General features: G+C 56.9%; 2 protein-coding genes across 2 annotated transcripts; both read left to right on the top strand.

Annotated features, from left to right (window-relative positions):
- Nucleotides 1-1,343: 1,343 nt before the first annotated feature.
- On the top strand, nt 1,344-8,717 carry LOC121361117 (extracellular serine/threonine protein kinase FAM20C-like). The gene is made up of 10 exons (XM_041481503.1): nt 1,344-2,223; nt 3,674-3,849; nt 3,929-4,007; nt 4,495-4,587; nt 4,773-4,888; nt 5,184-5,364; nt 5,480-5,589; nt 6,253-6,334; nt 6,446-6,505; nt 6,582-8,717. The coding sequence occupies exons 1-10, from the start codon at nt 1,745-1,747 to the stop codon at nt 6,814-6,816; spliced, it is 1,611 nt and encodes a 536-aa protein (XP_041337437.1). The 5' UTR covers nt 1,344-1,744; the 3' UTR covers nt 6,817-8,717.
- Nucleotides 8,718-8,905: 188 nt separating this feature from the next.
- Nucleotides 8,906-20,345, top strand: SUN2 (Sad1 and UNC84 domain containing 2). Its single transcript, XM_041481419.1, has 18 exons — nt 8,906-9,011; nt 9,370-9,527; nt 10,094-10,266; nt 10,414-10,548; nt 10,734-10,829; nt 10,996-11,089; nt 11,265-11,335; nt 11,591-11,718; nt 12,066-12,287; nt 12,368-12,445; nt 12,532-12,575; nt 13,995-14,160; nt 14,246-14,473; nt 15,818-15,902; nt 15,989-16,104; nt 16,251-16,418; nt 16,836-16,928; nt 17,045-20,345. The coding sequence occupies exons 2-18, from the start codon at nt 9,400-9,402 to the stop codon at nt 17,156-17,158; spliced, it is 2,139 nt and encodes a 712-aa protein (XP_041337353.1). The 5' UTR covers nt 8,906-9,011; nt 9,370-9,399; the 3' UTR covers nt 17,159-20,345.
- Nucleotides 20,346-20,649: the final 304 nt, after the last annotated feature.

Raw genomic sequence — 20,649 nt, 5'->3', positions numbered from 1 at the left:
AGGGCTGGCTCTGGATTAATGAAACCTATGACCGTGCTCCGGGAGCCGAGCCCAGCTCCTTTGATGTTATCAGTTAGTACACAGAGTTGGTGTTTTGGTTGGTTGGTTGCTGTTTTTCTGAGCCATGACCTAATGATCCCATGTTCCAGCTACAGCCCCTCCTAGAGGCCTTCTGTCTGAAACCTGTGTCCGGACTGAATTCAGCAAACTTCCCGGAGCAGGACGCCGTGTTCCTCCACCCAGGGAAGCCATCTGCTCCCCTCCACCAGCTCCTTCTGCGGGGCTTCGAGCTCGCCAGCCGGGCTGGAAAGCTCTCCTCCTCCTCCTCGCTTGCCCCGGCTCTCCTCGGCCATCTTGCCAGCAGAAGGCTCGGGAACGCGGGGCCGGCTGAATCTGGGGCGGTGATGGTGTCAGCCGGAGGCGGTTTCCAGGCAACTGTCGCGCCGTGGGACACGCGAGCCAAGAACACCGGGACAGCGCGTTCCCAGCGCGCCGCCTGGGAGGGGACCGAGCACACACGGAAGGAGCCGGCACAGGACGGTGAGAGCGGGCAGCGCAGGGATGGCAGCAGAGGAGGGGGTCTCCAGAATGGCCCCCCTGCCCACTGATCATCATACCCTCCCTGGCTGGGAGCGAGCATTCCCAAGCTGGCTGCTGGTGCATCTTGCAACAAGGAAGAACTAGATGATGTATGGGATTTCACATGCCTTCTGCATCCTTTGGAAGAGCAAAGAGAAAATAAACATTGTGCCAGACTGTACCACAGCCCCCAGACGTATTGCAGGTGGTCCTGTGCTTGTCTGTCCCTTATCAAATACAAAGGTCCATCCCTACAAGTCATGAACTATTTTTGTACATGCATCCCAGCTCTGTGTCCATGGTGTCACTGCAAAAATGAATTTTTTGTAAAAAGAAATGTTCTTCCCTTCCACAAACTGCCAGTCCTCCCCAGGACTTGGTGGGTCCCACTGCCCCTCTGTGCCAATGCCCAAGGCAGTATCCCCACTCCTGACTGCCTGCCTCCCCTACCTGCTTTAGAGGCCCTGGGAACATCCTTGCCCCTGAAACTCACCTGCCTGGTAGCCCTTCCTTACACTGCCAGCCCAGCATTTCCCCTCACAGCAATGCTGATATTCACATCACCTTCATTTTATCCAGTTTCAGTGACTTTTGAAAGGGGGCTTGAGTACAACTGATTTTCAGTTGATCAGGGAGGGTGATAAAATTGATATGGCCAAGCAATGGGAAAAAAATTCCTCTGGATTCTGAGAGTGCAGCTATGATGAACATGGGGAATGGGGCTACGTAGTGCTTGGCAGGGTGTGTGCTGCAGAGGGGCCCAACCATTTTAATGCCCTGTATTCAAAGAAATGTTCTGCAGCCCTGTGCAGGTGACAGGACAGTGGGGAGTCACCTGCAGCCATTGCTGTCCCTGAGCCAGCATTGCAGCTATTGATTTGGAACTTGCCCCGTTCACTCTAACCTTGGCAATGCCAGCTTGACCCTAATCAGCCCTGATAAACCCTGCCACAACCTCCTGTCCCATCCTGGTGGTGTCACACTGTGAGGTGCTGTGGTGACAGATCTTTCCTGCCACTCTGCCCGTGCACCAATTGGTCTTTTGCTGCGATGCTCTAAATCCAGGAAACCTCTCTCCTATTTTTGCACAGAGGCTGCAGCCACACCAACATTTTTAACCCTGTGTTCGTGCCCATCCCTTGCTGAGTGTTTTGTGTGAGGAAGGATGCGGTGCCGGCTGCAAATGCTCTTCCAGAGGAAATTTAAAATCAGCTTTCTCTTTCTTCTGTTCTTGGCCCTTCTCGTGCACCTGGTGGTGGATTTTGCTCTCCCCACAACCCGCAGGTCCTGTGGCTGCAATACTAAAGCATCAGAAGCTGTGGGTGTCCCGTCAGGCAGCCCCATGCCGGGCAGCATCAAAAAGCTGAGCCTGCGAATCCTTCAGGATTTCAGTGGAAGCAACGGCTCCTTGGAGAAAAGTTCCCAGCCAGAGAGAGCGGGGCTGCACTTAAGGGCTGGAGAGCCAGGGGTCCAGCAGCAGCATGAAGAGGCGAATGCAGGGTGGACCAAGGGATCAAAGCTGGCAGCACTCTTCGAGCACCCTCTTTACAACATCCCAGTCCCAGAGGTGACAGAGAAAGACAAGCTGTTTATCGTCAACCCCATGGAGAAGTTCAGCCTGCGCAGCAGCGGGAGTGATGAATGGTGAGGAGCCAGCTCGACCCTAGCTTGCATTTGGGGGATGTGTGGATTAGAGGGAACAAGCAGCAGGGACCAAATGTAGCTCCCTTCTGTAGATCAGTATCCTTCCCCAGAGGGGCCCCCATTACTGAGCATGCTCTTCTCATATCTCAAATCCTCTCCTAGCCCTGAATTTTTGGGCTGCTACCCATAAGGTTGTAGCATACAGCAAAGTTAAAGGAGACTCTTGAATTATTCATTGCATTATGGATATCTATTAGGTGATCTCCTCAGCTCCTTCCCTTCCCCAATGCAGACTAGACCTTAGTATCTCTGTATATGACAAGTCCCCACTCCAGATTTCTAACCAGTTTTATCCCCCTCTCTCGGTATGTTGGAGATGCAAAGCTTGCAGTTTAGGCTGCCTCTAACCATGAGACCATTCCTGTCCTGCATTTTGCAGGATATTGCCTGACCTTGTTAGGCTTGCCCATATGGTGAGCTCACTGCTGACAGCTGTCTATTTTTATCTTTGGACTACTAACCTCTAATTAGAAGGGAAGATATTAGAAGCTTTAGCATTGTAACACATAGCAGCTTCCTTACAGAAAGCACACCTTCCAAAGTGGTGCCTGCTAGAACTGGGAGAAAATAAAAGCTGGCTTAAGAGCTGGTTTCCACAATTGGGTATTTGCCTTATCTCTGAGGACCACCTTGGGTCTGGTTTTATTAAATCAGTGCACAGTCTGTGTTTTCCTAGAGAGAGACGTGGATTTGGGTTACAGGTGCCTTGGGCTAACTGTCCCATTGCAGTGCCAGTGTGTGCTAGCACAGAGGTGGGGCAGATACCCCCAGGGGCTCCCTTGAATGCCAGCAAACTGCAAATTTGCAGGATGCACAGAGGCAGGGATAGTGCTAACCCAAACTTACCTCCCTGGGGAAACCCACCCAAGGGGAATAGGTTGTGGAGGATGGGAGTTCAGGTCAGTGCTGGGGATGGCTGGGAAGCCCATGCTTCTCACCCTTGTTCAGTGTACACACGTGTGTCCCCAGTAGGCACATGGAGGAGTGTAGCAGACTGTACTCCTGGGAGCCAATCCCTTAGGGAAAAACAGTGAGATAATCTGTTCCAGCAGGGAAATAAATGCATGGATGAGAGAAACAAGATCAACCCAGGGTTTTTCCATGGGGGATGGAGGGAAAACACTGTGTCCAACCAGCCATGCTGGTGGGTCTTCCTGGCCACCAGCTTTGGGTGGGATCTGCCAGGTGCCAAGAGCCCCATGGAGGCCGTATGGGGCAGGCAGTTCTGCCACCATGAAACCTGGAACCAATCCAGGGCTTGCTCTGGCCTTTCTCCCCACCTCACCCTCCATGCACTGGCTCCCAGGAAGGGCCCGGGGACACGGGACCCATCCTGTCCCAACTAAAAGCTGTCATTGTTGTTGGGGCGGTGGTGGCTCTCGGGCTGCAGGGTCAGCAGCAGTAAAGCCGAGACGCTCCTCCCGACAGGGAAGACAGCCTATGACACCTATCCCACCTGGCTCAAATTCCACATCGGCATCAACCGCTATGAGCTGTACCCCCGCCGGGACCCCTTGTTGCCCGTGCTCCTCCGGGACCTGGCCACGCAAAGGATCATCAGCTCAGGTACCACCTCCCTGCCTGTAGCCCTGCTCACCCTGCTACCTGCTGCCTGCCTCCCTGATCCCCATGTGCCTCCTTTCAGTCCAGAAGTCCGGCGGGACCCAGCTCAAGCTCATCATGACGTTCCCAAACTACGGGCAGGCCCTCTTCAAGCCCATGAAGTGAGTAGAGCCTGGGACAACCCTATACCTCACCCACACGGTCCTGTTAGGTAGCATGGAGTGGCCAGAGGGGACCATGCAGGGAAAAATGGAGCAATGCTTCATGTGCTGCCTCGCTCCAGCACCTCCATCCCAAAACTGAGAGGAGCAGAATGGTCCTGTTTCCCTTGCCTTCTCTGGTGGTGCTTGCTGCAAACTGGATGCAGCTTGTGATGGGGTAGTGACCTCCAGTGGTGGAAAGAAGAAGGTGGTCCATGAGGCCCATCCAGGAACCTCCAGTCCATGAGGGCTTCCCCACCCCTTGAGTTGGGAGCCTGGGTAGGGGGCTTGGAGCCACCCACCCGTCAGGAAGTGACTGGAGGAGATGGGTCTGGCTGTGTCTCCAGTGTCACAAGGGGACACAAGGTGAGTGGTGGTTTGGAACTAATCCCACGTTTGGAGTGACCCCATCCATGATGCTTGCCCCTACTGTCCCCTCTCGTTCCAGGCAGACCCGGGAGCAGGAGACCCCCATTGATTTCTTCTACTTCTCAGACTTTGAGCGGCACAATGCAGAGATTGCAGCCTTCCACCTGGACAGGTGAGCATAAGCTTTGCATCCAAGCTTGCCCTTGCCATACTGGCAAAGCACCAGAGAAACTCCTCCTTCATCCCACCTCTCGCTCCCTGTTGTGAGGATACCTGTGTCTCCTGTCAGTTTTAATAACTCACTGTTATTAAACCAGCTGAGGTCAGTAAGAAATCGTTCCAAGTTCTGTGTTTCAGGATCCTGGATTTCCGGCGAATCCCCCCCGTTTCTGGCCGTTTGGTCAACATAACAAAGGAAATTCGGGATATCACCACAGACAAGAAACTGGCCAAGACTTTCTTCATCTCCCCAGGTGAGCTTTCATGCTCTCCGTCCTCTCCTGTGGCGACCTGGATGGAGCTCACCTGGTGCTGGCTGCTGCTCCCTGGCTCCCCCCGCACTCAGACAAACTATCCCGCTGGGGGCTGTTCCAGCTCCCAAGGGTACCCTGCCACAGGCCTTTGCTCCTCACAGCCTCCCTTGCCATTGCTTTGCTGGTGGCACATGGCCAGAGTGCATGGAGCATCCTTCCCTGGCAGTTTGCTGGACCGCTCTGCCTGGGGGTGCCTTCCTTCTCTTTGTCAACCTTTGTTTTGTCACCTGGCCAGCGGGTAACGTCTGCTTCTACGGGGAGTGCTCCTACTACTGCTCCACCGAGCACGCCCTCTGCGGCAAACCGGACCAGCTGGAGGGCTCCATGGCTGCCCTGCTCCCTGACAAGACCCTGGCCAAGCGCCGCTCCTGGCGCAGCCCCTGGCGCCGCTCCTACCACAAGAGCAAGAAGGCTGAGTGAGACGGGGCATGGGGGGTGTGGGGACATGGGCCAGCAGAGCCATGGGATGGGAGGGGGCTTCTCCACAGCCGCCCTCATGGCCCCATTGCCCTCCCCGGCCTCTGCCACCAGGTGGGAGCTGAACCCCAACTACTGCGCTCAGGTGCGAGAGACGCCGCCCTACGACAGGGGCCATCGGCTCCTCGACCTCATCGACATGGCCATCCTCGACTTCCTCATGGGTGAGCCTCCCCGTGCCCGTGCTGAGGGCTGTGCAGGTCCCTAGGACCTGGAGGCCCAAATGGCTCCGTGGTACTATGCCCTGCGAGATTTGTTGGCCAGACTGTTGTTCAGGCTGCAGTGAGCCACAGTCTTACTCACAATGAGAGCACAGGGCTGTGCCACTAGGGCATTTCCCAGGCAGAAGTTGAAGGTCAAGAGATTCCAGGGAGATCCCAGCTCAATACCCTGGACATGGGGAACGCCTTCCAGCACGCTCTCACATGCAGTCCCTGCAGAGCCAGAGGTGGAGATGATGCTGCCCAGGGCTCTTGCTGCCTCTCCTGTCCCTGGGCCACTTCTTCCTCCCTGCACTGTCCCCTCACCGGCATCTGACTGGGAGAATTTCCCATCTCCTCATTCCTGACCACCCAGCCATGCCTTTGCCATTACTTCTGCTCCATTTGCCACTGTTGTCCCTCTGTGAGGCTGCTGGGATGAGAAGGGGAGGCCGTGGGGTCTGCTCAGTTCCCCTGCACGGCCATGGCCTCCAGATGGACAACTTAGAGGTGCCTCCAACCCTTTTCCCCAGGCTCTGGGTTTCAGTCTCACACCAGAAGAGTGCTCTGTGTCTTTGCTCCCACTTTCCAGCCCACAGCCTGATGCCAAATTTGTTGGCCCCACAGGCAACATGGACCGGCACCACTATGAGACCTTTGAGAAATTTGGGAATGACACTTTCCTGCTCCACCTGGACAACGGTCGCGGGTAAAGTTGGGGAGTAGGGGGGAGCAATCACAGCAAAGGGGTGGGGGGAGACCTCCAGTCATGCCAAAATGCCACCCTGACACATCCTTAAGGGCTTCTTCCCGCCCCCAGCTTCGGCACACACTCGCGCGATGAACCGTCCATCCTGGCCCCTCTCCAGCAATGCTGCAGGTGAGGGGCTGCCCCCACCCCGCATCTGCTGCTGGGGAGAGGCTCCTCCTACTGAGACCTCTCCCTCCTCATCCAGCATCAAGAAGTCGACTTACCTGCGGCTGCAGCTGCTGGCCACGCAGCCCTACCGCCTGAGTGACGTGCTGCGGGAGGCGCTGGCCGCAGATCCACTGGCCCCTGTGCTGGCTGAGCCCCACCTGCAGGCACTGGACCGGCGCCTGGGGAAGGTGCTGGTGGCGGTGGGACACTGCCTGGCCAGGGCAGCCCACCAGGAAAAGGTGCTGGTGGACGATGTGGGGTCGTGGGTGTGATGGGGGCTGGGTACCCTGCTGGATTGGGCTGTTGTGGCGTGCTGCTGAGGGTGATGTGGGGATCGATGTGCAGCTCTGATTCCGTGTAGCGTCAGCTTTTGGTGGTGCCCGAGCTGGTGGTGTGATGAACCAGGAAAGCAAGTTGTAAGGATAGGTGGGACAGGGAGGGAATTTAAATAAAAAGGTTGGCCTAGTGGAGAGGACCCAAGCTGTGATCTTCCCCACCAAGGCTGCTTTCCTAGCCCTGGCCTGTCCTTGCATGCCCGGACGTGTCACTTCAGCCCTCCAAAGCCTTTTAGGAAAGGGTAGGGATTTTTCCTGCCTTTCCCCAGCAAGAACTGCCAAACTGGAATAGCTGGCCCACCCCTTCTTCCCCACCCCCACCCCCAGCACAGTGATGCCCTGCTGACCCCCAAAAAGAGAGCTGAGACTCCCCACTGCTGGTGTGGGGAAAATGAGGCAGAGGCTCCCAGCTACACACCGCTTATCTTTGCCCCAATCTTCCCACACCCACTCAAAAACTCCCATGGCTCTGACATCACCACCTCCTCCACAGGACCAGGGATGCAGCAAGGACAAACCCCACTCCCTTGAGAACATCTTCCCAAATTCTCCAGGAACTGCCACTGACTCCCTTCACACCCAAAAAAGTGTCTCCTGAGGAGGGGCTGGATTGACCTGGGGCTGTGTACCCTGCTTAGTGCCTGGTGGCTCAGCACCCAGCTTATCCCCTGAGCCTCCCGGGGGGGTTAATCCACGCAGGGTTACGTCAGCTGGAGCAGGTGCCATTGTGACAGCCACTGCCAGCGTACCCAGGTTGGGACACGGGATTGCCGTCTGCACGGCCAGAGTTAAAGGTGCCACTGGGGAGGGGAGATGTCCTCTGTCCCAGCCAGACACTTGCAAAGGGATGGGAAGCCACGGGAAAGGGTGAAAAAGGGCAGCTGGCACAGTGGGAGATGGAGCTGGAAAAGCTAGGCAGAGATTTTGGCTGAAACAAAAAATGGGCTCAAAAGGCAGGAAAAAAAAAAAAAAAGAAAAGGGAGACAAAGAGGATCTGTCTGCGTTACACAACGGGGCTGGGGATGCTGAATCGGGGTTTGTTGTGGCGTGCCCCCCCAATGCTGACAGCACGTCCTCCTGCCACTGCCCTGGCTTGCGCCCCAAAGCCCAGCACACGGAGGAAGAGGTTTCACGGCTGTTTTGCAATAGGTTCCTTCCCTTCTGCCAGCCTCGTAGTTTTTTTGACTCTTTATATAAATACCTTTTTGCCCTATATGCAAAGCCAGGGGGACCATTCCTGCCCACAGAAACAGCCTAAACAATCGCATCCAGACACAGGTGGCCGGTTGCTCTGAGTCTCGGAGCTCCCCCAGGCAAATCTTTTTCCGAGGCGCCGTCAGATTTGAAACGCGAGGTGTGGGGGTGGTGGCTGTTTTTTTTCAGCCTGGTGAGTTTGCACAAGGTCCGTTCAAGGTCCCAGGGGAGCAGCCCGCTTTGGCTCACCCGGCGCTGAGGAGCCTGCCCAGCCGCCCGTGGGGCAGAGCGGTGGCCGCGGGTGCCGGTGCCAGCGGCCCGGGAGCAGCAGAACACGCCCGCCCGCTCCCGGCGCCGTGGGCACACGGGTGTCGATCCAGGGATCGGTTCGGCCGTGTCGCCGTGGCGTGGGGTGCGGGGATTTCTCACCCCAGCAGGACCAGCAAAACAGCCGCCCCAAAAAAAGCCCAAACGCGGGGCTGGGGTGCAGCCCTGCACCTGGGAGCTCCCATTTGGGGCTGGCATCACCCACGCCCTTGGCTGGCAGCGTGGGCTGGCTGCTGCCCGTGCTGGGCATGGCGGCCGAACCCCAGGGCTGAGGTGTTTGGGGACCGGTCCCGGTGGGCAGTGCGGATGGGCCCTCGTCGTCGGCCCCCCCCCCCAAATGATGAAAATAAAAGAAAACGAAATAAAAAGAATATGCTTGTGGCGGTGATAATAATAAATAGCAATAATTGTGATGATAAAGAAGAGGTCCCCAGAGGCCGGGGGAGCGGGGGCTGCCCCCCTCTGCCGACGGCGGCGGGGCGGGGCGGCGGCGTCCGGGGGGAGGGCGGGAGGCGGGTGCCGCCTTCCCCCGCAAAACAAAAGGGAGCGGCGGCGGCGAGAGCGGCCGGGCAGGACGGAGGGGATCGTTCCCCGCTGCGCGGCACTTGCTGGTGGGTTTGCGAGGGGGACGCCGGGGGCAAAGCCGGGGGCAAAGCCGGGGGCTTGCGGGCCGGCCGGCCGGCTCCGTACCGGGCCTGGGGGAGAATGTGTGGGGCCGGAGGGGCCGGGGGCAGCCGCTCCAGGCGCGGGCGGTCCGCGGAGGGAAAAGAGAAGGGTTCATCGGCCTGTACGGGGGGCGGCTCCATCCCGGGGCACCCCACGGCCGCCAGCTCGGGACGGGGCTCGGTGTGGGCCCGGACCCCTGCCACAGGGGCGGGGTCCCCGCCAGGGGGATCCCGCTGGGTGCGTCTCTGCAGGGATCCTGCCACTGACACTTCCCTCTCTCCCCCGCCCTCTCCCCACCCCCAGGTGAGCCCAGCTCCCCTCCGTGCTGCCGCCATGTCCCGCCGCAGCCAGCGCCTTGTCACCAGCCGCTATTACCCCGGGGACGATGATGCCACGACCAGCAGCAGCAGCACATCTCTGCTGGGCGGGACGCAGCTCCCCTTCAAGGAGACCACCGGCAGGTTAGCGGGGGCACCACTGGGGCTTCCCCCTGCCCAAATCTGACACGGGCGGGGCATTCCATCCCACACCAGGGAGCGGGCACCTTCCTGCGTGGGGTGTGGGGATAGCTTGCAGAAGGAGCACGAGGGTGAGCCCGGCGCGTTCCGGCATGGCCGCCTTGGCACCGGCTGTGCCCCTGCCGCAGCCGAAGCGCCGCGCTCCCAGCGCAGGCACCCCTGCGGCCCCGCGGGCCCGGCACAGGAGCCTGCCGTGGGTGGCCCGGTGCCAGCTCCCAGCTGCAGCTGGATGGCGACAGGGAGGAGGGAGGGAGGGAGGAGGGAGGGAGGTGCGCCGCGAGAGCCGGCCGGAAAACCGCAGCGGTGCGAGCGGAAGCGATGCCCGGGACGGGCGGGAGGCCTCTGCAAAGCAGCGGCTGCAGCCTCCGAAAGCTGCCGCCATCCGGTGTGCAGGGAAGTGATGCTGGCCGAGGGATTGGGGTGAATTCCCCATTTCCCCCCATGAGTGCACTGTGACCCCCCACCCTGTAACCACACGTGTCTGATGAGCCTGTTCTCGCCTCCCGCAGGACGATCCGGAGGAAATCGAGTAGCACAAAGCGCCTCTCTCCTGCCCCCAGCACCCAAACCTCCTACTATAGCGAGTCCATGATGAGCGAGTCCTACCTGGGGGGCAGCCGGGGCCTTGCTGCCCTGGGTAGCTCCATGCTGGATGATGACCTGGACAGCAGCACCTACTGGGGTGAGCTCTCCCACTCTCCTAGGGCAGCTGGGGACCTCCCTGGCTGCTGGAGAGTGTTGGGGCAACTGCCCAGGCTGGCTGACTGGGGTGCCTCTTGTGGAAGTGATGGTGGGTGATTTTTCAGTGGAACTCTGTGTTTTGGGGCAGGTGGAGAGCTCTCCACCAGGAGGAGAAGAGGCACAGGGGACACCGAGTCCAGTAAGATCAATGGGGTGCTAGAGAGCAAGACGTACGACACCTACACATCTTCATCTGGGTACTCCTCGGAGGACGACTACGCTGGTAGGGATGCACTGGTCTGTCTGTAGTGGCAGGAATGCAGGGGAAGCATCCCTGGGGGGACCAGCCCAGGGCCTGGCTGTACCCAGTGTGCTGCCAGTCCCCACTAAATGCCACCCCCAGTTCCTTTGCTGTGGGCAATGCACTGAAGTGCTGTCTGCATTGGTGACTCACTGCTTCCTTTCCAGGTCACTATTACTCAGGCCAGAGTAGCTCCGGGTCAGGTCTGAGAACTGCAGCCTCCCGGGTGGGCTCCTTCCTCTGGCAGGTGTTCACCTCCCCAGGTGAGTGGAGGCCTGGCACTTCTAGCAGCACCTCTGCTCTCCAGGTGGTGTGTGTGCTGTCCCCTGTTTGGGTGGAGGGGTTTTACCCCCTTGTGGTGCCACCCTTGGGCATGGAGGGGACATCTCTGTCAGGACCCCTCCTGAGGCTTGTTTTTTCTCCTGGCAGTTCAGTTCATGGGTTGGCTGTTCTCAGGGCTGGCAGGGGCCTGGCGCCGCCTCACCGGCACAGCTTCCCACCTGGACAATGTCCCTTTCTCCAGGTGAGTGTGCTGGGGGGGGACACCAGGGTGGGGGAGGCGTGGGGAAAACCTGCAGACCCTGGAAAGGGAAGGCTCATTTGGGATGGTGGGTGTCTTTGCTTTCCCTCTGGCCCCATCCAAAGGTGATGGAAGGTGGCTGCAGTCCTTCAGGCCCTCTCTCTTCTCCGTGCTCCAGGCGCTACCCACGTCTGAAGAGGTCCCTGCTGCTGCTGCTGCTCCTGCTGCTCCTCGCTGCTGCCGCCTACGGTGAGCCACCTCCCTTGATGTGCCGCCCTGAGATCTGGGGCAGTGCAGAGCATCCCACTGCCGTAGCTGGGGGCTGGGCTGGCCTGGAGCTCAGAGCTCATGGCTTCTGGTAACCTGCTCCATCAGCATCCTTGTGCCAGTGTCTCCTGGTAATCCCTGGAGATGCTGATGGCTGAGCTTCTGCAAGTCCACCCTGTCCACTACTGTGGCCATTACCAGCCTGTGGTTTTGACCATCTCCTCCTTCTGTGTTCAGGAGCTTGGTACTTCTACCCGTATGGGCTGTCGACACTCAGCCTGCCTTCCTTCCCGTGGTGGGGAGCTGGAAAGCTTTCCTCCTCCTCTGACGTTCCTGGGGCCGGGGACCTGACCACGCTGGACCAGGTAAGCTTCAGCAAAAGCATGATGGTGGCCCAGGTGGGATGAGTGCCTTGCAGGGAGAGCTGGGATGGTGTGATCTGTGGCTGAACAATTGCTTCCAGGGTGTGAGGAATGGTGGAGGACAGGGCAGATGATGGCTCCACACTGGCTCCCCCAGCTTGTGGCCATCTCACTCTTGGGGTGTCCCTGGGATGGAGCAGGGGGAACATCTGCCTTCTCCTGGGAAGCAGCAGATGAATAAGATGCTACTGATCCTGGGGAATGGGTGGTCAGGGTCCCCTTTCACAGGGGTCCTGTGGAGCAGACACTTCCCTGGGGGGCTGCATCACACCCTGTTTTTGTCACTGCAGGGGGGACACCGACTCCTGGCTCGCTTCCAGTCCCTGGAGAAGCGCTTTGAGGCACTGGAGGCCGAGCTGTCGCGGTGGGAGCTGCGTCGGGGGGCGGCAGCAGTGACAGCAGGGGGAGAACCACCCCCGGGGGACATCCTTGCGCTGCTGGAGGGGCTGGTGAGCCGCCGGGACGCGGGGCTGAAGGAGCATCTCCGCACCGACATGGCCAACCACCTCCAGGTGAGTGACACGGGCAGTGCAGGAAGGTGGGCGTGGGCAGGGCCAGGCTCTGATATTCCACCCTGTTCCTCATCCTGCAGGGTGAGCTGGATGTGCTCCGAGCCCAGGTGCAGAGGGATTTAGACGGGCGCCTGGGCAAGATGGCAAAAGCTTCCCAGGTAAGTGGCGAGGGTGTGGTGGGACCTGGACAGGACACCCTCAGCAGTGGTGCCACGGGTCTCACCCCTTCCCCTTTTCCTGGCAGGAGATGGAAGCGCGCTTGCTGGAGCTGAACTCGGAGTGGCAGAGGTAACACTGGCTGTGGGGCAGGGCCATTGCTCTGTCAGGGGCAGGCAGGTAGCTGGGTGAATTCCCTCAGCCAGGCTTAGGAGGGATTTGCAGGCCTGGCTGGGGACAAAGGAGAGATCAAGAGGCATAGTCTGGGGGGGAAAGGAAGGAAGGATACATATGTGGGTGCCTGTGGGAGCCACCACTGTGCCCTTCTGGCCAAAATGGCCAGTGGTGTCCTAGGGTGGCATTAGGAAGGGCATTGTCAGTAGGTTGAGGGACGTGATCTTGTCCCTCTACCCAGCCCTAGTGAGGCCACCTCTGGTGTGCTGTGTCCAATTCTGGGCTCCTCAGCAGTACAAGGGAGCCATGGAGCTCCTGGGGTGGGTCCAGCAGGGGGCTGTGGAGGTGATGAAGGGACTGGGGAATCTCTCTTATGAAGGGCTGAAGGAGCTGGGCCTGTTCAGCCTTGAAAAGAGACAACTGAGAGGGAACCTCATCAGTGACAGTGGCTGAAGGGAAGTGGCAAGAGGTTGGATCCAGGCTCTTCTCAGTGGTGCCAAGCAATAGGATGAGAGGCAATGGGCTGAAACTGATGCACAGGAAGTTCCACCTGAAATTGAGGAAGAACTTCTTTACTGTGCAGTGACCACACACTGGAGCAGATTACCCAGAGAGGTTGTGGAGTCTCCCTCACTGGAGATATTCCAGAACTGTCCGGATGAAGTCCTGTGCCATGTGCTCTGGGATGATCCTGCTAGAGCAGGGAGGTTGGACCAAATGACCCACTGTGGTCTGTTCCAACCTGACCTGTTCTGTGGCTGGTAGCAGGGCTCCAAGAGCAATGGCAGGAAATCACCTTTGCACTGTCCTGCATCACTGTGAATGTGGTCCTTCAGCCGAGGGGTGAGCTGAGGATGCTTTCCCATGGGATGCAGTAGAAGAGGTCACTGCCACTGGAATTAAAACTGGGTCTGGAGATGGGGTTGAGCATAGGTGATGTGGGATGAACCTCTTCCTCCAGTTTGCAGAGGGGAACTGGGCCTATTGGCACGAGATTGTTGCTGTGTTTGCGGGTTCCAGGACGAGGGAAGAGATGAATCTGACTCCATATTTCTTAGAAGGCTGATTTATTATATTACAAAGTGCTATACTAAAGCTATACTAAACTATAGAGAGAATACATCAGAAGGCTAGGAAAGAAATGAGTGATAAAGACCAGAGTCCTGACACAGCTGGACTGGGATTAGTCATTAAGTAAAAACAGTTCACATGGAAGCAATCAAAAATGCCCCTGCCACATTCCAAAGCATCAGATAATTATTGTTTACATTTCTTTTCTGAGGCTTCTCAGCTTCTCAGGAGAAGAAATCCCGTCAAAGGGATTTTTCATAACAATATCACAGTGACACAAGGTTTTGTTACCTTTCTTTCGCACAGCTCGGTACAGGAGAGCCTGCGAGGGACCTTCCAGCAGGAGGTGGGCAAGCTGGAGCAGGAGGTGGCAGTGCTGAGGAGGGAGCTGGCAAGCCTCAAGTCAGACCAGGAGGTGATGGGGAAGCACGTGAAGGGGATACTGGAGCAGCTGAAGACAGTGAGGGCTGATGTGAGTCCCTGGTCCCCAGCCTGTTTGGCAGAAGGGCAAGTAAGGGTCCCTGCTCCGGGGCTGAGCTCTGTCTGCACCATTCCAGGTGGAAGCACAGTTCCCAGTGTGGATCAACAGGTTCCTGTCACAGTCCCAGCAGGATGGTGCTGCTGCCTTCATCCTCCAGCGGGAAGACTTGCAAGCAGAGCTCCAGGCTCTGGAGCGCAAGATCCTTGCAAAAGTCCTGGAGGACCGGAGACTGTCAGCACGGGATGCTCAGGCTGGTATTGGAGTGGCCCTGCGGCAAGGAGGGGCTGCAGGAGTGACAGAGGAGGTGAGTACTGGCCTGAGCCCCAGGGACATGAGGTGACCACAGGGTTGGGGACTGTGCCCCGCTTCGTGTGTGCAGGGGGCTGGCATGTGTGCCTGGCAGATGGCAGAGGCATTGGGACAGCCCCACAGCTGGGATAGATCCTGGGCACAGAGGATGCAACTTGAAACTCCTTCTCTGTCACTCCCTTCTCAGTTTGTGCTTGCTCTGTGCTCTGGAAGGGGTCACAGGTGCTACTACCTGCAGCCCTGTAAGGCTCTTACTTGTCCCTGTTGTATTGAGGACGGGTGAATAAAGCAACACGACTCCTCAGACTTCTCAGAAGGCAAAAGCCGAGTTTTTAGAAACCACAAGTTCCTTTTATAGACAGTTATGATAAAGGTGGACCTGGTTGGTCCTTAATCAATATCCCTCACACCCCTGAGTAATTAGGAACAACACCCTTCTTGTAAAGCTCTTACAATTAACAAGTTCAAAACATCAGCTGCAGGATTGTTTTAATTCTTTCTCTGAACTTTCTCAAAACTTCCCAGAGGAATGTCTGGCAAAGTTTATCTGATTTCTTCTCTGACCGGTTCTCAGCATTCACACGTACTGTCTTAAAATCCAAGCTTCTGCTCGTGCATCCTTCACCCAGAACGTGGGAGAGGTGCCATCAAGGCTTCCGTGGGTGGAGCATCTTGCTTATCCCCATTCTTCCGCAGTGCTGCGGAGTTGTTTGGTGCAAAGCATTTCAGCAGAATGACACCAAGGGGAAAAAATGAGCCTGCTTGCTTTGGAAAGAGTTGCTGGCAATTCCCTGTGGAGGGAGGGATCAAGCTGGGATTAGCAGTCCCTATAGTCTGTGTGAGCTTTATGCACTCCATAAAGTTTAGACCCAAAGTGGTGCTGCAGGGTCCTAGCTCCTGAGGCTGGCTTTGGCTCCAGATGGATGCTCCAGCCATCTCCTCCTTTTCTGGAGAGGGAGAGCTCCCATCAGTCCTGTGGGACAGGGCAGGAGGGACGAGCAGATGATTCTGGGTGGTCTGTCGAGTTGTGTCTGGTGCCACCTCTCCTCCCTCTGTGCCAGCCCCTCCTGGGGACAGGCAAGTGCAGCATGCCTGGGTGCTGCCCCTTCAATGCACAGCTCCTCTCCCCTGGGGTATTTTTAGCAACCTCTAATGAGGTTTCCCAGCCAAATGCGTGTCCTCTTATTTTTGCCACGGTGATTCATCCCCTGGCTGTTCTATCCCGTGGCTGTTTTGTGGGAAGGTCCTTGCACCCTCTGTCCCTGCAGGGGCAGGCAGGTGGGGGGCAGAATGCCTGGCCCAGTTTGTCACCCTCCTGTGCCCTCTGCTCCCTCTGCAGCAAGTGCATCTCATCGTGGGCCAGGCCCTGAAGCGCTACAGCGAGGACCGTGTGGGGATGGTTGACTATGCCCTGGAGTCAGCAGGTAGGTGGTCAGGACGAGCCAGCTGTCCTGGGGAGGTGACCACAGGGGCTGGCTGCAGCTCACCTGCTGCCATCCCCTCCTGCCAGGGGCCAGCGTCATCAACACTCGCTGCTCAGAGACCTACGAGACGCGGACGGCGCTGCTGAGCTTGTTCGGCATCCCCCTGTGGTACCACTCGCAGTCCCCCCGTGCCATCCTGCAGGTGGGCGCCGGGTGGGAGGGCTGGGCTGGTCCTCATGGGGCTTTTTTTGGGCTTTGCCTGTTGCTCCAAGCCAGCAGCCAGGCTGGTGGGAGGAAAAATTACTCTGATGGTGGTAACATTGCTGTCTTTCACTTCCATGCTCGTAGCCAGATGTCAACCCTGGGAACTGCTGGGCATTTCGTGGCTCCCAGGGCTTTGCTGTCATCCGCCTCTCTGGCATTATCCGCCCCACGGCCGTGACGCTGGAGCACATCCCAAAAGCCCTCTCACCGCAGGGGACCATCCCCAGTGCCCCCAGGGACTTTGCTGTCTATGTGAGTGCCCTCACCCAGACCTGAGGGGAGTGGGGAGCACGGAGGGAGGGCACTGGAAGGGATGGCTAACAAACCCCATACCTGGCTGTGGGGTGCTCTGGGGGGGTGATCTTACCCTGAAGAAGGTGAAGAAGCAATACTGGTGGGGAGAGGGGCAGCACCGGGTGTCAGAAAGAGTTTGTGGGAGACACAGGGACAAAGGGGCTTGAGTAGGTGTAACTTTTGGTCTTCTCCCCCTTCATCCTTCCTCACTGGTCCCTGTTCCCATTTGTCTATTTTGACCTGGAAGAGCAGGAGCGGGGGCCGAGCACACTTGCGTCTCCCTCTCCCTCTTCTGCCCTGGATGTGTGCATCACCTCTGGTCTCCCTCTCTGGTGACCCCTGATTCTCCCTTTCTGCCTCCCTACCCGTCCATAGGGCTTAAAGGAAGAAGGAGAGGAGGAGGGCCTTCTCCTTGGACAGTTCACCTACAACCATGATGGTGACCCCATCCAAACATTTTACTTGGAGGTAAATGCTTTGCCCCTGGAGCACCTGACCCCTGAGAAGAAAATGGGGCCTCTGGGGTTTCTGAGCCGTAGAGAGCCCTCAAGGTCTCGGGTTTTTCTTTTCCTTCCTCCCCCAAGGGTGACTCCATGGGCACATACCAGCTGGTGGAGCTCCGGGTGCTGAGCAACTGGGGCCACCCCGAATACACCTGCATCTACCGCTTCCGTGTGCACGGGGAGCCGGCGCACTGACCCCCGGCCCCGCGAGGATGCTGCCGGCGGGAGGGGACGCGTCTGGTTCACTGCTTCGCACCTACAAATCCTGGCACGTGCCAGCAGCCGCCCCTGGAAGCTGCTCCCCTGGGGGGAGGAGAAGAGCTGGTGTTGAAGGGGTGAGGCTTTCACTCTTCCAAGGACTGGGGTGGTGAGGCGAGAGCATCCCACGTGGGTCCTAGCGCAGCCTGGCTTGTTTTCAGTGCGTATGGGACATTTTAACTTTTTAAGCTAACTTTGTATCGGGTTTGCGCTGCCCCTCTTCCCTGTTGTCCCACTCCTTTCTAGCATGGCCAGGGCTTGGGGAAGGGGTGTGTCATTTTGTGATGTGCTTCATGCGGGCTTGGGTGCAGGAGATCGGCGTGTGGGACCACGGTGCCTGACTCGGTGCTGCCGGAGTAGCTGGGAGCCACTGGTCGTGGCCACCAAGTCCCCTCCACACAGGGTCACTTCTCTTGCCTTGGTGTTGGTTTGGGTAAAGATCTCCAGCCGTCCAACGCTGGGCCGGCAGAGAGGAAATAAGACAGTATTAATGAAGTATTAACATAAAACTAACGGTTTGAGGCAGCAGGAGAAGAGGAGCGTGGCACATGTTGGTGGCAGAGCCCACCTTGGTGCTGCCATCCATCCACTCAAGCCCTCCTGCTGACAGGAGCTGAGTTGGGTCACACCAATGCTGTTGGCCTCCCTGGCTGGCTGCCTCCCCAGTGTTAAGCTTGATGATGCTATTGAAAATTCCTGTTGCCTGCTTTTCCTTTGGGGTTTGTTCTGATATTTTTTTTTAAAGAGGGGTGGGGAGGGGAGCTATTTTCCAGTTGGGGTTGGTTTTTTTTGTGTGTGGGGGGGTTTGTAGTAACAAAGGGAAAAAATACTTTTTCCATGCAATTTGTACTTAACCAGAGAATGTTACACGGTGCCACTTGGATGAGTGGCTTAGAGAGGGCTAGAGCTTTGTTTAGTAGAATAGCATACACAGTAGGATAAGCTAGAATAAGATGAGCAGAGCTGTTTAAAATACAGGCCTCACGTTGTTGGTGGCTTGGTAGCTAGACTTGGAAGCTAGACTTGGTAGCTTGGGTCCTCTGTGCACTGCTGCTGGTGGGGTGCTGGAGGCATTCCTGCCCTCCTTGCTCTGGATGTGCTCTGAGACTGCAATGCGTGGCTGTGGCCTCTGGCCCGAGCTGCATCTGTGTATACTTGACTGTTAGCAGCAAGTGGAGCTGCTGTCCCCGCTCTGCAGGGCGCCGGGGGGCTGGCAGGTGCCAGCATGCAGAGCCACCCCGCCTGCAGGGCTCCCTCAGCTCTCGGGTCCTCGATGGCAGATGGCTGGTGCAGGCTGACCTCCTTTCTCTTGGAAGGGCTCCCTTTTCCTCCTACCTCTCCTTACTGGCATTGCACTGTTCTCTGAGCCCTGGCTGTGGGAGGACTGGGCTGGAGCAGGAGGGGGAGTTCTGCCTGCAGTGGGCATGTACATCTTGCCTGTACTGCTGGGATGGGTGGAGGCACAGCAGGGGTTTGCAGGAAGGATGCACAGGGACCTTCCCCCGGCTGAGGGGTGCTAGGGCCATGTGGCCCTTCCACCTCCTGGCTGCCTGCGTCACACAGCTTGGCTTATGGTATTGGATGGTGTTACCAGCCTCCAGGTTTGTGGTGTGTTTCATTGAAAGAAAAGCTTAAGGGCTCATGGGTCAGTGTTTCAGCCCTGTCCAATGCTGTCATCCTGCAGCCCTGTCCATCCTTTCCCTGACACCATGAGAGCACCATGTATTGATTCCCACTCTGCTGGTCTCTGCTTGAAGCACTGTAGGCACAGAGGAGGACGAGGGGCTGAAGAAGTGTCTCCTTTCAGCATCCCCTGCTGGGCATCAGGCAGAGCCGAGCTCAGAGGGCACAGTCCTGTGTCCAGGTTAAAATTACCCTGTGGAGCCTCTTGCAGAGCTGGGAGGCCCTGCTGCAGGGAGAAAGCTGACCTGGAGCCAGAGCCAGGGACTATAAATTCTCTCCTATATTGAGCGTAGTCTTAATTCTTGGCATCCACAGCCAAAGTTATTTTAAACTTGTCTACAGCTGCCCGTTTGCCTTGGAGTCCTGTCCATGAGTGCACTGAGCACATGGAGCTGTGCTTTTATGAATGCCTAGACCTGTTCTGGGCTTGGCAGACCAGCTCCTGTATTTATTTGAATCATAAAGAGAAAGCAGAGATGAAGCTCTCCCTTTTTCTCACCTTTCTCTGGTTCCTGGAGCAAGAGCTATAACCATGAGCCTGGGAAAACCCCTTTCCTTACGTTCCTTCTGGCTCCCTGCTTTCTGGCTTGGACTGTAAGAACAGACAAGGTCTTTGCCCAAGAAAGAAATGGTTTTGTGGTAAATCAGGCATGCTGGTGAGAGGCAGGAAAGGTGACCTCTTCCCCTGAAAATGGAGTTGTAGTGGGATCTCTGCTCCTTCCTCATGGGTGTTAACTGCTGTGTCTGGGTTAGGGAGCATTTGGCTTTACAGTGGAAGCTTTCCCTGTCCTTTGGACATGAAAATCTTTGCTGCTTGAAGTAAAACTCCCTGGAGCCACCAGTGAGAGCTCATCCTGGGGCTTCATGCTCTTTTCTCGCTGGCTTTAGAGGCCTCACCATGCCATCTGTGTGAGGATTCCCAGGAACATATGCTGAGGCTACGTGTGGGTTTTCAGCCCCCAAATTCAGCATCAGTGCTGGGCTGCAGCCCGAGCCCCTGTGCCAAGTGCCAGAAGCCGCTGGCTCTCGAGATTGTAGCCTGCAGCAATTCTGCAGCGCTTCCCAGAGCTGCCAAAGAAGAGGGCACAGAAAACTGCTGCTTCAGCATGTGCTTCTCTGCCCAGGGGTATTTAATCCTAGAGCTGATGCCGAAGATGAGCCTGGTGAGGCAGGAGAAATGCAGAACAGCTGTGGGAGCAGATTTCTCTTATTTACTCCATTTCCCTCCTCTATTCTCCCTCCTTCTCAGTTTGCCCTACACACGTGTTACGAATTAGCCCTGCAGAAACAGATGGTTACAGACAGGAGTTTGTGTTTGATGCTGTAGCCTGTTGCAAATGCTGCACTGTTTTGTTCCTTTTGTTTTTTAATCAACAGATTGTAATTTATGCCTATGCAAGAGAAAAAAAAAAAGACCAAGACATAAATTATATCAAAACTGCCCAGAGTGGTTTGGATGTTTTGTAACTGAATTTGCTGTTGGGAATCATGCACAGCTAGTAGATAGACAAAGCTATTCTTGGAGCTCTTCTTCTATGTAGTTTTATGGCAAATCCTTATTTTCCAGCCTGATGTACTAACTCTAGGGCCAGTTAACAAAGTTATCACCTTGTCGTTGGGCAGGCTTGAGGATGCAAAAACTGCTTGAAACAATGCTGAGAACAAGACTTACTCCTAAAACCTCTAATTCCTTGGGACTAAAAACTTCTACTAGATTTAAGTCTGATATCATGGCTGTCCTCCTT

The sequence above is a fragment of the Pyrgilauda ruficollis genome, unplaced genomic scaffold, assembly GCF_017590135.1.
Source record: "Pyrgilauda ruficollis isolate IOZ18807 unplaced genomic scaffold, ASM1759013v1 scaffold56, whole genome shotgun sequence".
Classification (NCBI taxonomy): Eukaryota; Metazoa; Chordata; class Aves; order Passeriformes; family Passeridae; genus Pyrgilauda; species Pyrgilauda ruficollis.
The sequence above is the reverse complement of the archived record's forward strand: the minus strand, read 5'-3'. Positions and strand labels throughout refer to the sequence as shown.

Bases quoted from the DNA above. Each gene is read 5' to 3' on its own strand.
- LOC121361117 (XM_041481503.1), top strand. From the start codon at position 1,745: ATGCGGTGCCGGCTGCAAATGCTCTTCCAGAGGAAATTTAAAATCAGC. The intron at 5,365-5,479 runs GTGAGACGGGGC...CTCTGCCACCAG, and splicing joins CACAAGAGCAAGAAGGCTGA to GTGGGAGCTGAACCCCAACT. The intron at 6,335-6,445 runs GTAAAGTTGGGG...TCCCGCCCCCAG, and splicing joins CACCTGGACAACGGTCGCGG to CTTCGGCACACACTCGCGCG.
- SUN2 (XM_041481419.1), top strand. From the start codon at position 9,400: ATGTCCCGCCGCAGCCAGCGCCTTGTCACCAGCCGCTATTACCCCGGG. The intron at 9,528-10,093 runs GTTAGCGGGGGC...CGCCTCCCGCAG, and splicing joins TTCAAGGAGACCACCGGCAG to GACGATCCGGAGGAAATCGA. The intron at 12,288-12,367 runs GTGAGTGACACG...CTCATCCTGCAG, and splicing joins ACATGGCCAACCACCTCCAG to GGTGAGCTGGATGTGCTCCG.